General features: G+C 35.8%; 1 protein-coding gene across 1 annotated transcript in view; it reads left to right on the top strand.

Moving 5' to 3' along the window:
* The window catches only part of STK3 (serine/threonine kinase 3), a 291,291-nt gene that overhangs the window by 74,376 nt on the left and 201,965 nt on the right, over window positions 1–14,950 (top strand). The window contains 2 exon segments of the mRNA XM_047088960.1: window positions 8,888–9,052; window positions 9,563–9,730. Of these exon segments, the coding sequence (XP_046944916.1) occupies window positions 8,888–9,052; window positions 9,563–9,730 (333 nt within the window).

The following is a 14,950-nucleotide window of genomic DNA, read 5'->3' on the forward strand; positions in this document are numbered from 1 at the left end:
CATCTGGATGTCTTCTTTGGAAAAATGTCTATTCATGTCTTCTGCCCATTTCTACACTGGATCATTTGTTTTTCGGGTGTTGAGTTTGGTAAGTTGTGTATAGATTTTGGATACTAACCTTTTACCTGATGTGTCCTTTGCAAATATCTTCTCCCATTCCATTAGTTGCCTTTTAGTTTTGTTGATTGTATCCTTTGCTTTGCCAAAGCTTTTTATCTTGATGAGGTCCTAATAGTTCATTTTTGCTTTTGTTTCCCTTGCCTTCACAGACATGTCAAGTAAGTTGGGGTGGCGAAGGTCAAAGAGGTTGTTGCCTCTTTTCTCTTCTAGGATTTTGATGGTTTCCTGTCTCACATTTAGGTCTTTCATACATTTTGAACTTATTCTTGTGTATGGTATAAGAAAGTGGTCCAGTTTCATTCTTCTGCATGTTGTTGTCCAGTTCTCCCAGCACCATTTGCTAAAGAGACTGTCTTTTTTCTGTTGGATATTCTTTCCTGTTTTGTCGAAGATTAGTTGGCCATATATTTGTGGGTCCGATTCTGACTTTTCTATTCTATTCCATTAGTCTATGTGTCTTTTTTTAGTGTGCCAATACCATACTGTCTTGATAATTACAACTTTGTAGTATAGGCTAAAATCCGGGATTGTGATGCCTCCCGCTTTGGTTTTCTTTTTCAACATTACTTTGGCTGTTCGGGGACTTTGTAGTTCCATACAAATTTTAAGATTGTTTGTTCTCCCTCTGAGAACAATTTTGATTGGGATTGCATTGAATGTGTAGATTGCTTGGGGTAGTATTAACATTTTAACAATATTTGTTCTTCTAGTCCATGGACTGTTTTTCCATTTCTTTGTGTCTTCTCCAATTTATTTCATAAGCTTTCTATAGTTTTCAGCATATATTATCTTTTAGCTCTTTGGTTAGGCTTATTCCTAGGTATTTTATGGTTCTTGGTGCAATTGTAAATAGGATTGATTCCTTGATATCTCTTTCTGTTGCTTCATTATTGGTGTATAGAAATGCAGCCGGTTTCTGTACATTGATTTTATATCCAGCGACTTTGCTGAATTCATGTATGAGTTCTAGCGGCTTTTTGGTGGAGTCTTTCAGGTTTTCCATGTAGAGTATCATGTCATCTGTGAAAAGTGAAAGTTTGACTTATTCTTTGCCAATTTGGATTCCTTTTATTTCATTTTGTTGTCTGATTGCTGACGCTAGGACTTCCAACACTATGTTAAACAGCAGTGGTGAGAGTGGACATCCCTGTCGTGTTCCTGATCTCGGGGGGTAAGCTCTCAGTTTTTCCCCATTGAGTGCAGCTCTCTGTTTTCTTATATTGTGACCCTTTCATACATAATGATGTTTGTGACATCTGTCTGTGGTGTGATAGAAAGAGTATAGGCAGTAGAGCCAGAAGACGTGTGGGTTTTGCCTCTTTGTAGTTGTATGATACTTGACCACTTTATTTCTCTGAATTTGTTTCATCTAAAAAGGGGATGATGTGTTTCTCTTTACTTAATTGCGTTGTCATGAGACTCATAAACTACTCCTTATAACTATAAAGTAATGTAAAAAATTAAGACATTATATCTTTGTGTTCTAGAAAATGTTACTGTTTATTGTTTAAATGGTTAAAAAATTTTTTTTAATGTTTATTCATTTTTGAGAGACACAGAGAGACAGAACGTGAATGAGGGAAGGGCAGAGAGAGAGGGAGACACAATCCGAAGTAGGATCCAGGCTCTGAGCTGTCAGCACAGAGCCCGATATGGGGCTCCAACTCACCAACTGTGAGATCATGACCCGAGCCAATGTCGGACGCCTAACCTACTGAGCCACCCAGGCGCCGCTGTTGCTTAAATGATTTTATTGAGGGATAGAAACCCTTCATTTTCATAATTGAAGTTAAAAGGCTTAATGTGTAGTTACCTCATTTGAGCTTTAATATTCAAATGGATTGTTTAATACTGTACTACAAATGACTTTAAGATGTATCCGTGTACTAGTATGAATGATTGAATACTGTGTGATTTTTTGATTAGGGCAGCATATGAAGTGACCCCCTGAGGTGAGGGGGAGGAGTTTATTACAAAGAGAGAAAAGCATAATGGAAGAAGGACTTTATAACATTTATACATTGCTTGAGGTTTGCCCTCTCCACCTTTGACAATTCTGGGCCAAATACAGGCTATGCTCTAAGGTAATTGTATAAGCTTTATAAGGACTGAGACTGTCCATGTTCTCACCTTCAACACCTAGCACCTTTAACAGAGTCTGTATGAGAGAGCCAGTGAAGTAGAATATTTGTCAAAAGAATTTTAAAAATGGATATCCGAATTAGTGTGAATTTATTCATCTGTTAAGAGTATGAAGATATTTTGTAAATATGTTATAGAATCATGGAGTTTGGAATGAACCTTTGAAATCATTTAGTAAAGTTAGTTCTTGAATCAGTATAATATCTTTGGCAAATCTTTAGTCTTGCTGTGGATTTGTCTGGTAGCAAATGCTTTACAGCACTGAAATCAGGCAGCTCTTGAGACCTCGAAGTATGTAGCAGATCTTACTCCTCAACTTTTTTCTCATATAGCTCTGAAATATAGGGTTCAGAAGCAGAGATAACAAATCAGAGTTAATGAAGGGTTAGTGAAATAATGGAATAGTTGGAAATAATGGAATGTTAAGAGGGTAAAAATTAAAGTCTAGGTAGCTGAAAATGTCAACATTGAAATGATTAAACATGACACAGTTTTATGGACTGTGTTTTGTAGTACCCCCAAGCTCTTTAATTTTTATACCAGGAGTGGTGAGAGGGGAGAAAACCCAGGCACATAGGACAGCACCACCACCTTGTACACCTTGGTCACTGTGGTGGCCCTAAAGAACACTCCTACCTCCCACTCTCCCACTTTGGCTGTTAACTGCTAACTTAGAAAGATTGGAAATGTCAGATGTGGCGTATCTCCTTTCTTTTTGTGACTACGAGTCTGTATCCATTCATTTATTATTTATGGAGTGCTAACTATATGCTAGGCATGGTTCTATGCATTGTGGATACATCATCAGTGAAAAGAACAAAGATCCCTGCCCTTGTGGACCCTTTCTCAGTTTGGTGTTGTCCAATAGAAACATAAAATGAGCCACAAATGTAATTTAACATTTCCTAGTAATCACATTAAAAAAAATTAATGGGTGAGGTTAACTTTAGTAATATATCAAATATATTAATATATAGCACCAATATTATAATATTAAATAATATAACTAATAACAGTATCTTAATAATATTAATGACTTATGCTAAACATTAATAAGTTTATGATATTAATATATAAATATCATTTATAAGTGTAATCAACTAAAAATTTTTTCTTTTAAAGCTTATTTATTTTGAAAGAGAGAGAGTGTGTGTGTGTGTGTGTGTGTGTGTGTGTGCGTGCGTGCATGTGCAAGCCAGAGAGGGGAAGAAAGAGGAGGAGAGAGAAAGAATCCCAATCTGCACTGACAGTGCAGAGCCCGACATGGGGCTTGATCGCACAAACCATGAGATCATGACCTGAGCTGAAATCAAGAGTCAGATGCTTAACTGACTGAGCCACCCAGGTGCTCCTAATCAATTTAAAAATTATGAATAAGATTCTTTACCTTGTCCTTTTAGTACTAAACTTTGACCTTTGGTGTATATTGTACATTTATAGAACACCTTAGTTAGGGTAGCTATGTTTCACACGTTGGGAGCTACTGTATTGGGTAGTGCAACTTTAGAGCATAGTGCTTGCTTTCTAGAGCATAGTGCTTGACCATCAAGTCAGACTGTCTGGTCTAAGATAGAGAATAAGTTCCTGGTAGTACTAGAATTTTCAAATAACCCAGACTCCATATCCATGGCCTATGAAGCCTTGTGCTTTTACATGTCTCCCAGATCTCATCTAGAACTACTGTTCTTCTAACTCACTAAACTTCAGCGTTTTTTCTTGAACTCAAATGTAGGAGGCTTTTTTCCTGAATCATGGTGTTTCTTGTTTCCTTTGTGTGGGATGTCATATTCCCAGATAGCCAATCACATGTTTAGCTCTCTTATGTCATTTAAGACTTCAGAAATGTCTCTCAGGCTTTCTTTGATGTCTACGCTAAAGAGCCTTTCTCAGTCATTCTCTGTCAATAGCTTTGTATTTTCTTGTCCTGATAGTAATCATCACTGATATTTTCTTGCACTATCCTATTTTCTATCATATTATCATCAAATTATCCCTTCCTCGTAGAATATAAGTTCCATGAGAGAAAGGACGCTGCTTGATTTATTCACTGTTGTATCCCCAGCAACTAGTGTAATTCCTGGCATGCTATTGGTGTTTGATAAGTATTTATTGAATGAATAAATGGCATTCTGGATCAGGTATCTTGTACTAGAGTGGATTTATCAAGTAAGTCACATTCTTACATTACCACTGAAGAGTGTAGGATTGAGAGTTGGTTTAGAGTAGTCTTAGAGTGTTTTAATTTGGAAAGGATTAGGGCAAGTTGGGACCTCAGAGGTTAGGGGAAGGAGGTCCAAGTTGTTTGTTTGTTTGTTTGTTTGTTTGTTTGTTTTGATAAAACTAATTTATCCAAAGCCAGCACATTGTTCAAGTACTGCAAATAGACATGTACAATACATTTATGATGTTATATATTAATGTTATATGTAAACTGTCTCCCAATTTGTTTAGGAATTTTCACGTCAGGGTTTTGTTTAATGGAGGTGAAATTGACATAGCATAAAATTAGCCATTTTAATGAGTGGTATGAGTGTATTCGCAATGTTGTATAATCACCACCTCTGTCTAGTTTCAAAATCTTTTCATCACCTCAAACTCAGTAAGCCACTGTTCCTTGTTTTTCTTATCCTGCCTCAGCCCCTGGCAACCACCAATCTGCTTTCTTTCTCTGAGGATTCACCTGTTGTGAATATTTCATATACATGGAGTCATATATGTGCCCTTTTGTTCTGACTTCTTTTACTTAGCATAATGTTTTTGAAGTCCATCCACAATGTAGCATGTATCAGGACTTTATTCTTTTTTTTATGGCTGAGTGATATTCTATTGCATGTATATACCATAATTTGTTTATCCATTCATCTGTTGATAGACATTTGTATTAACCTTTCAGCCATTGTGAATAGTACTGTTATGAACATTCCTGTACATACATTGTTTGAATACTAGTTCTCAGTTATTTTGAATATATACCTAGGAATGGAATTGCTGGGTCACATGGTAATTCTTTGTTTAATTATTTTTAACTTTTTGAGGAACTGTACATTGTTTTACATGGAAGCTGCACCATTTTACATTCTCACCACCAGTGTCCAAGAGCTCCAGTTTCTTCATATCCCTGCCAACACTGTTTTCTATTTTTTTATTATAGCCACACTAGTGGGTGTGAAATGGTACCTCATTGTGGCTTTGATTTGCATTTCCTAATGACTAATGATGATGATGTTGAATATCTGTCTTTTCATATATGGCCATTTGTATATCTTTTGTGGGGGAAATGTCTAAGTCCTTTGTCATGTTTAAATTGAGTCATTTGTTGAGTTGAAAGATTTATTTATATTCTGGATACTAGACCCTTATCAGATGCATGATTTGCAAATATTTTCTCCCATTTTGTAGGTTGTCATTTCACTTTCTTAATAATATCCTTTAATTCACAAAATTTTTGATTCTGGTGAAGTCTAATTTATCATTTTTCCTCTTGCTGCTTGTACTTTTGATATCACACCTAATGATCCATTGCCAAACCAATAGCCATGCAGATTTACCCCTATGTTTTATGGTTTTAACTCATAGTTAAGTTGTTGATCTATTTTGAGTAAACTCTTATATATGGTGTGAGGTAGGGGTCCAACTTCATTTTTTTGCTTGTGAATATCCAGTTGTCCCCAGGTTGTTTCTTAATGAGACATGAGCCACTGTGCCATTGGTGGCAGTTGAAACAAACTTCTTCCAATAGTTATTTTCACATTCTACATAGTCTTTATATATGTGTGTGTGTGTATAAATATATATGAATAATTATTCAAGTATAACTAACATACAGTATTATATTAGTTTCAGTTGTACAATATAATGATTCAACAATTCTACACATTTCCTGATTCCCCACTGCCACCTCCCCTCTGACAACCACCAGTTTGTTCTCTGTATTTAAGAGTCTGGCTTTTTTGGTTTCTTTTTTCTTTGCTTGTTCATTTGTTTTGTTTCTGTTTCTTAAATTCCACACATGAATAAAATCATATGGTGTTTGTCTTTCTCTGACTTATTTTCATTTAGCATTATATACTTTAGGTTCATGTATGTTATTGTTGCAGTTGGCAATATTTCATTCTTTTTTATGGCTGAGTAATATTCGTGTGTGTGTGTGTGTGTGTGTGTGTGTGTGAAAGAGAGAGAAAGAGATATGAATGGATACTTAATGCTACAATAAACATAGGGTTGCATATATTTTTTTGAATTAGTGTTTTCATTTTCCTTGGGTAAGTACCCATTAGTGGTATTACTGGATCATATAGTAATTCTATTTTTAATTTTTTTAAAGGAACTCCATACTGTTTTCTACAGTGGCTGTACCTATTTGCATTCCCACTAACAGTGTATGAGGGTTCCTTTTACTCTATGTCATCACCAGTATTATTTCTTGTGTTTTTTATTTTAGCCACTCTGACGGGTATAAAGTGATGTCTCGTTGTGGTTTTAATTTGCATTTCCCTGATGATTAGTGATGTTGAGTATCTTTTCATGTGTCTGCTGGCAATCTATATTTCTTCTTTGGAATACTGTCTGTTCAGCTCCTCTGCCTATATTTAATTGGATTATTTGTTTTGTTGTGTGTGTGTGTGTGTGTGTGTGTGTGTGTGTGTGTGTGCATGTGCGCATGTGTTGGGTTATATAAGTTCTGTATATATCTTGGATATTAACCCCTTATTGGATATATCTTTTGCAAATATCTTCTTTCATTCAGTAGGTTGCCTTTTTGTTTTGTTGATGGTTCCTTTTCTCTGCAAAAGCTTTTTCTTTTGATGTAGCCCCAATAGTTGAATTTTGCTTTTGCTTCCTTTGCCAGAGGAGACATATCCAGGAAGAGGTTTCTATGGTGATGTGAAAGAAATTATGTACTGTTTTCTTCTAGGAATCTTATGGTTTCAGGGCTCACATTTAGGTCTTTAATCCATTTTGAGTTTATTTTTGTTTATAGTGTAAGAAAGTGGCCCAGTTTCATTCTTTTGCATTTATCTGTCCAGTTTTCCTAGTAACATTTGTTGAAAAGACTGTCTCTTTCCCATTGTATATTCATGAGTCCTTTGATGTAGATTAATTGACCACAAACATGTAGCTTTATTGCTGGGATTTCTATTCTATTCCATTGATATATATGTCTTTTTGTGCCAGTACCATACTGTTCTGATTACTACAGCTTTGTAGTATAATATTTTTATAATTTTAATTTGTACTGTGTCTTCCTTTTATCCCATTGTTGGGTATTTGAATTTTCCTTCTTTTCTTCTTTCTCAAATAGAGTAGTGTCCTCTATCTTTGTATAAATTGGAACTCCCCTCCTCCCATCTTCCATCAGCTTATGTTCGGGTTATATTTGCTGGTTGTACTTTTAGGGAGAAGTAGATTTTATTGTCATGAACTTTTATTATTATGTGGGTATATTTAAAATAGAGGCTTTCATAAGTGGCACTTGAGCAAGGCTTGTCAAGAGAGGCATAGGTTATGATCAGACAAGGGCTCAAATCTTAGTTCCATCTTGTATATGAGGAGAAAGAATTTACTGAACCTCAATGCAATAATTTCCTCATTTGTCAGTTGCTGGTAAAAATAGTACATATCTTGGAGAGTTGTCGTAAGGATAAATAAGATAATGCATGGAAAATGATTAGCATAAAGGCTGGTAGAGATCTGGCTCTATTGCCATAGCTACTGAGAATGTTTCCTTTCCCACTTCTTTCCTTGACCACCTTTTCTCCCTTCTCCCCTCTTATTCTCTCCCTGATAACCTTAGTTTGTGTTGCCATTTTCCTAGTCTTTCTCTGGTATTTTCATTTTTGAGTTCTCATTCTTATGGCCAGAAATCCAGGATTTGGGTGGGTTTAGACATGACTCGGTTAGAAGAGGAGGAGTGGTATGGGCATAATTACTTCATGCAGGAGACTCTTGGCAAGCCACCTTTGTTTCCTTTCCTTTGTGTAAAACTGTTGATTTTCTTTTTCATCAAGAATTAGCAACATCACAGAGAAGAATGTCTGAATTTACTTTCAGGACAAGCAGCTGTGATATTGCTACCTCAGTGTCAGAAGATGTGGGAAATAGTGATTTCTTAGGGTCACAATGATTTTTGGGAGAGGCTATGTGCTTTAGGAATGACATCACTAATTTTAAGGAAAGGGCAAATTTAATATTGAAAAAAGTTTTCATCAATAAAACATGTAGTAAGAGTGACAAAGAATATGTGTGAGGAAAAAGTTCCCAGTTTTTCTTTCAATTTTTTCAATTTATTTATTTTGAGAGAGAGAGAGAGAGAAAGAGAAAGAGTACGTGAATAGGGGAGGGGAAGAGAAAGGGAGAGACAGAATCCCAAGAAGCTCTATGCTGTCAGTGCAGAGTCTAATGTGGGGCTCGAACGCACGAACCGTGAGATCATGACCTGAGCTGAAACCAAGAGTCGGATACTCAACTGACTGAGCCACCCAGGAATCTCCCCCAGTTCTTTATCTTTTAGCCTTTTCCTAGAGGTTTAGTGGTCATTAGAAAGAAGGATTAGTTACCAGTGCTCTTTTGTAAGAGTTTATCTAGCATGGTTTTTCATTCTAGTTTTACAAATATTTGTTTCCAGTTAACAGAAGATGAAATTGCAACTATTCTTAAATCTACTTTGAAAGGACTAGAATATTTGCACTTCATGAGAAAAATACACAGAGATATAAAAGCTGGAAATATTCTCCTCAATACAGAAGGACATGCAAAATTGGCTGATTTTGGAGTGGCTGGTCAGTTAACGGTAAGTGCAGTAATTTTGGACACTCTTTTGGCTTATATGTCCAGGTTTGATTGTGACTAAATGTTGATAACTTTTTAGAGGGGGTAATGGGAAGAAATATGTAACTACATTGTTCTTGGGGAGAAGGATCCATAATTTAAGTATTATTTATTACTTTTATTTACAACTTAAGAGATGTTGAATGAATACGAAAAAATGTAATTGAAATGCTTGAATGTTTAAAAAGGAAAGCTATATTGATCCATTTCTATAGCTTTTATTGTTACAGTACTGTTTTATGACTATCTTTAATGAAGGTGGAGGTAAGTTTCTTGTAGATTCTTTGTTATTACAGAATTCAAAATTCTTAAAAATGTCCTGTCAGAGCTCTAGTTGAAATTCTAAAAAAATAGTCAATTTCAGATACAATCTGTAGTAATTGAGAGTTTCACTATACAGTTTAAAGAATATGTTGACAGATTTCCTTTGTGTTTTTGTAGTAGTATTTATATCTGTGTGATGTTTTTGCAGGATACAATGGCAAAACGCAACACTGTGATAGGAACTCCGTTTTGGATGGCTCCTGAGGTTATTCAAGAAATAGGCTATAACTGTGTGGCTGACATCTGGTCCCTTGGCATTACTTCTATAGAAATGGCTGAAGGAAAACCACCTTATGCTGATATACATCCAATGAGGGTAAGAAAATGATGGTTTGCTAAAAATGTTGATGTTATATAAATTTTGCATTTTTGTAATGTCAGTGTAAATAAATAAATACAGATTAAATAAGTTGATTTGAATTTAGGTTCTGTGCAAAAAACAGTAAAATTATCTGTTAAAGGTTAGCAATATTAACTTTTCTCTCCCCACATCCTTAATTGTGAGAAAAGAAGTGAAGGCTATATGTCCCTCTACAGTCACCATTTTCCTCCCCCCAAACTATACGTGTAAAATATTCCCTTGCTTTTCAGTAGAAGAAAGGGTTGGTAAATCCACTATATTCTTTAATCCATCCATTGTTTTCTCAGTGCAGCAGTAGAGGCCTTGGAAAAATCATTTCTCACTTTTCTACCCACCCTGTGGATTCTACCTTTCTGTGTTTTTGGTTTTCCTTTTTTTCTTCTCTCATCTGAAATTAATATTTAAAAATCATGATTTCTAATATTGCTATGTACCTGTAAGCATATTAATCTTATTTCTTTAGTTGTCTTAGTGAGAAACTGGAATTCCTTTTTTGAACATTATTATACACTTCTGTGAACTCCCTTTTCCAGGATGATTTTTTTGAGTTTGAAGTATGTACCTTACATATTCAAGTCTAATTGCCTGTGCTTCAGGGTTTGTGATGATACAGTTCTTAGGTTTTTTCATATGTGAATCTCAATTCATTATTGATAAGTACATCTGTGTTTGTGAACTTATTGCCCTCTAGTGGCTGGAATCACCTCAAGAAGAAAAGATAGAAGAATGAAGAGAGAGAGAGAGAAAGAGAGAGAGAGAGAGAGAGAGAGAGAGTGAGTGTGTGTGTATAGAGAAGAAAAGATGGCGTCAGGCTGACTGGAGAAATGTGTGAAGTAAATAGATGGGAGGAAAGAGAATGTAGTATTTTGGAACATCTGAAGAAGAATAAATTGGAATTAATTTCTGATATACAGTATTATTGTGGATTGAATTTCAATAATGTAAGTAATAGTGTACTGTGCTGAAAATATTTAAAAGTCTGTCTCCCACTTTAAAGAGAATTCTTCGAGTAATAAAATTATATATAATATGTATCATCTTCCTGGTGTATATTAATTTCTTTTAAGGTGAAAAATAAAAATGACATGAATTGTTTGTTTGCAAAATAATAAAAAATGACAAGATCAGCATAAAACCAGCAACACAGATTCTCATTTCTTTTCTGATTATTAGTTATCTTTAGTACTTTTAGTTATGATGTTTTTAGGGTGATCCTCAAACTAGGTGTATTTGAACTTGAGTTAATGAGGTTAACTGAATTATCCAAGGCAACCTAGCCAGGTGCCAGAGCTGAGATTTAACCTAGGACTTAGATTATTACTGTTCTGTTTCCTCCTTGTGTAGATCTTTTTTTTCTAACCACAAAGATGAACGTATTAAATTTGACCCTGAAGTAGTCTGTCTGATAGTAAATAGTTGTAATATGTGGTTCCTGACTTCTAGGATCTTAAAGTATCATTTGGCAGTTTGAATTAACACATGTGAAATAGCAAAAATATACTTGAAGACAGTATTTCTCTTTAAAATTCTGTCTATCAGTCATCGGTCTATCTCACTTTTTTCCTACCAGTCTAAATCCTACTCATTCAAGTCTCAGCTCAGATATTATTTCTATATAGAGCCTTCCTTGGTAGCCACCACCTAAGTAAATTTCTTGTTTTCCTCATAATTTGTATATAGGCAGTCTGGGCTCTGCAGGTTCTTTGGACAGTTTATCAAGTGTCGCCTTGTGCATTTCCAAACAGTATGGTTTTAAGTTGCTACTTAAATTGTGTTATCATCATTTAACTTTTCTCATGTTTGTGAACTGCTTTGTACAAATGAGAGTATGAACTGCAAGTACTGAGAAGCTGTTAAGGTCACGTGGTGGGTACAAGTTTTCCAAAGCTCACATTTTATCATTGGCGGCAAATACGATAGTTTCCTTGAAATGACAGATTCACACGGTTCATTTTTGAGAAAATGTCAGTCCTATGTCCAAGTCTGAATTGCCATCGCTTTTCTGTCAGTTTTTCCTTAGTAACAAGTTGCAGCTTGTTTGGCTTGCAGTTCTGTCACACAAGTGCTTTTCCTCAAGATAACCACCGTTCTTCTGTATGCGAGGCAAGTGCTTTGTGTGCATTTCTCATTTTGTCATAAAGAATATTAAAAAGGTATGTATTCAAGGGTAGAATTTTGATAAAATTAATAGTATGTACTGCTCATCAAAGTTTAGTTTGGTGGGAGGTTGGGTGGGAGGAAAAAAGAAAGAGCTGTCCAAGAGAGAAAAAAGGATTGTTGAGGACACAGCCAAAGTTGGAAAGTGAGAATTGTATTGTCACCAATACAGTTCTTTGCTCTAGCCTTGCTCTAGCAGTGCTCAGCAGTGGAGCACAGCACATTATGGCCTTGAGCTCAGGTTTGAGGTGAAATGAATGAGTGTCTCGAAACGATGGGGCTCCAGGGCATTGAAGGATGCTGTTGAGAAAGTTGTTCTGGTGGTTACAATGGGGTATAACCTGAAAAGAGAGGAGAGGGTATAGGAAATGAACGGATCAGGGAGCTAGACAGTGTTTTTCACACTTCCTACATAGCCGTTACCTGGAGAGCTTTGAAAAAATACTGATGCCTGGGCCCTGACCCAAACCGATTATTTCAGAATCTCAGTGTTATTAGAGAGCCAGTAAAGCTGTAGTTAAGGTATAAGAGAGTTGGCTGTATATGAAACTCAGATTAGTGAGTGAAATAGTGAAGTTTCCTTTTTTTTAGAGAGAGAGCATGTGAGTGCTTGTGAGTGGGGGAGTGGCAGGGGGAGGGAGAGAGAGAAAAAATCTCCAGCTGAGTGTAGAGCCCGACTTGGGGCTTGATACCATGACCCTGGGATCACGACCTGAGCTGAAATCAAGAGTCAGACGCTCAATTGACAGAGCCACCCAGGCATCCCTGAAGTTTTCTGTTTTTAATTAAACAATTTTCTCACTTTAACCACTCTGTGAAATAATTATGTTTTTTAAGTTTATTTATTTTGAGAGAGAGAAAGTGCAAGTGGGGGAAGGGCAGGGAGAGAGTGAGAGAGAATTCCAAGCAGGTTCCATGCTGTCTGCTCAAAGCCTGACATGGGGCTTAATCCCACGGAATGTGAGATCATGACCTGAGCCAAAGTCAGTGCCCACTGACTGAGCCACCCAGGAGCCCCAAAATACATATTTTAATCTCCATTTTAATGAGTGGATTGGGTGAAATGGATACTTAAAAAATTACGTTTTTTGTTAAGATGATACCGCTTATAAATGGCAGAACTGAGAGATGAATTCATGCTAGTCCATTTCTTGCCTTGACAAAAAAGAAATATCTTTTGTGTTTATATGTCAACTCTATGCAGATGAAGGAGTGGCTAGCAAAAATAAAAATCAGCAAACATTTTAATTTCATAATTATAATTATTATGTTAAAATAGGAGCCTTCTAAATTTTTCAGAGTGGGAAGAAATATGGGCAAATTTTTCATGTTCCCTGCCATTTTTTTTTTTTGTAGCAATGTTGGCTTATGAGATTACCAATAGTTTATAAAGTTGTCACAGTGGAATGAGGATGTGAGTGATGGAAAGACCACTACAACAGATGGAGGCAAAGAATGCTAGTTCTTTTAAGATAAGTAAAGGATAGTATATAATTTACTGCATTTAGTTGGCTATCTGGAAGAGGACGCTAGTTAGGATGTGGTAGGCCAGCTTCCCTAGCCTCCACATCCTAGTCCTTCTGCAATTCCCTTTGGCTGTTGTTACAAGATGATGGCCCTTCCCACTATGCCTACCCTCTAGAGGTATGTCATAGGAACAATGAGGCTGACTGAGTGAACTGGGTGGTGGTTTCCTAGTCTTATTCTCAGACATACCATCCTTCTAGTATGCCCGGGCTCCAGGCGGCCTGCTTGAGACCCAGGTCGTGCTTGCTTCGGCCAGCAAAAATTCGGGTCAAGAAGAGATGCATCCATTTTTGATAATTTAGAATGGAGTTGCTCCTGCCTAAATAGCCACAAATTAATATCGTGGCTGTCACTGATTAAGCTTTTTGTAGGACATATGTTTTGAGTGTCATAGCCTGAGGGATATGAAGAACTTAAAGATGGCACTAAATTAGAAAGTGAAAGCGATCAAATTGGAACTTGATAGTGAATTGAAAATGGGTCTTTTGAAGGTGTGAAGGCTGAGGTCATTTGTTTTATACACTTTGGTTTATCATTGGTCAAAGATTGATGCTTATCTTTAATCATTCCTCAGGGAGAATAAGAAGTATTGGGGATATAGATATTCATGGAGGAATTTCCTAATAAAAAGAGCTACTAAAAACACTGGATTTGTTTGATGGCAAGGGATACTAATTTGTTAGTTTTTATACAGCTTGCTTTCTCTCTCTTTTTAAAAGAGAAACTCGTAGTGTGTACAGATTATATCTTTGCTGTGGTAAGAGTAATAATTATGTGTCTAGTAAAAGGCAATGATGAAATCACATTAAAACATGTAAAGCTTTGTAAATAGGAAAAGGATGAAAATGTGGTTATAAATTTACATCCAGCAAATAGATTAAAATTAAGCAGTAATGACAGATTAAGGAATAACAACAGATGGAAGTAAAACTCAAAATGTTAAATGAAACAAGTTTTATCAAAATCCAGTTTATTTTAAAAAGTTAAATATAAAGAAACTGAATTAATTTTGGTGAGTTAAATAAACAAAGGGATTTAAAATTTTAATTTTGAATTTGGTTAACCACATACTTCTTTGGAGATCTACCTCTTTCTCAGCTCTATAGGAAATATAATTACCAAATAATCAGGAAATGGGTGAATAGTATTATTTTTTAAATGTCTGTCCCTGTACCCCACTACCAAACCCAGGCACTTTGTTTCATAGACATCACTAAGACCCTGTTGATTCTTTTAAATACAGTTTTGGTTTTGATTTCTTTTGTTTTACAGTCTTTTGTGTTTGATTACCCATTGCTTGGCATAGAGAAAGGGGTAAGGACAGAAGTGTTTGAGTCAGACTAAGAACTGTTTGAGAGAGCAAGTACTGTGACTGAAGATAGCTTGGCATCAACTGAAGGAAAGAAAATAAAAATCAAACTAAGAATTGTACTTCTACACAACACAATATGAATGTTTATTACCTTTTAAAGATAAAATATAGACATGTAT

The sequence above is a fragment of the Lynx rufus genome, unplaced genomic scaffold (assembly GCF_022079265.1).
Source record: "Lynx rufus isolate CCGP_SWC_20201006 ecotype Redwood Valley unplaced genomic scaffold, mLynRuf1.p SCAF_26, whole genome shotgun sequence".
NCBI classification, from domain to species: domain Eukaryota; kingdom Metazoa; phylum Chordata; class Mammalia; order Carnivora; family Felidae; genus Lynx; species Lynx rufus.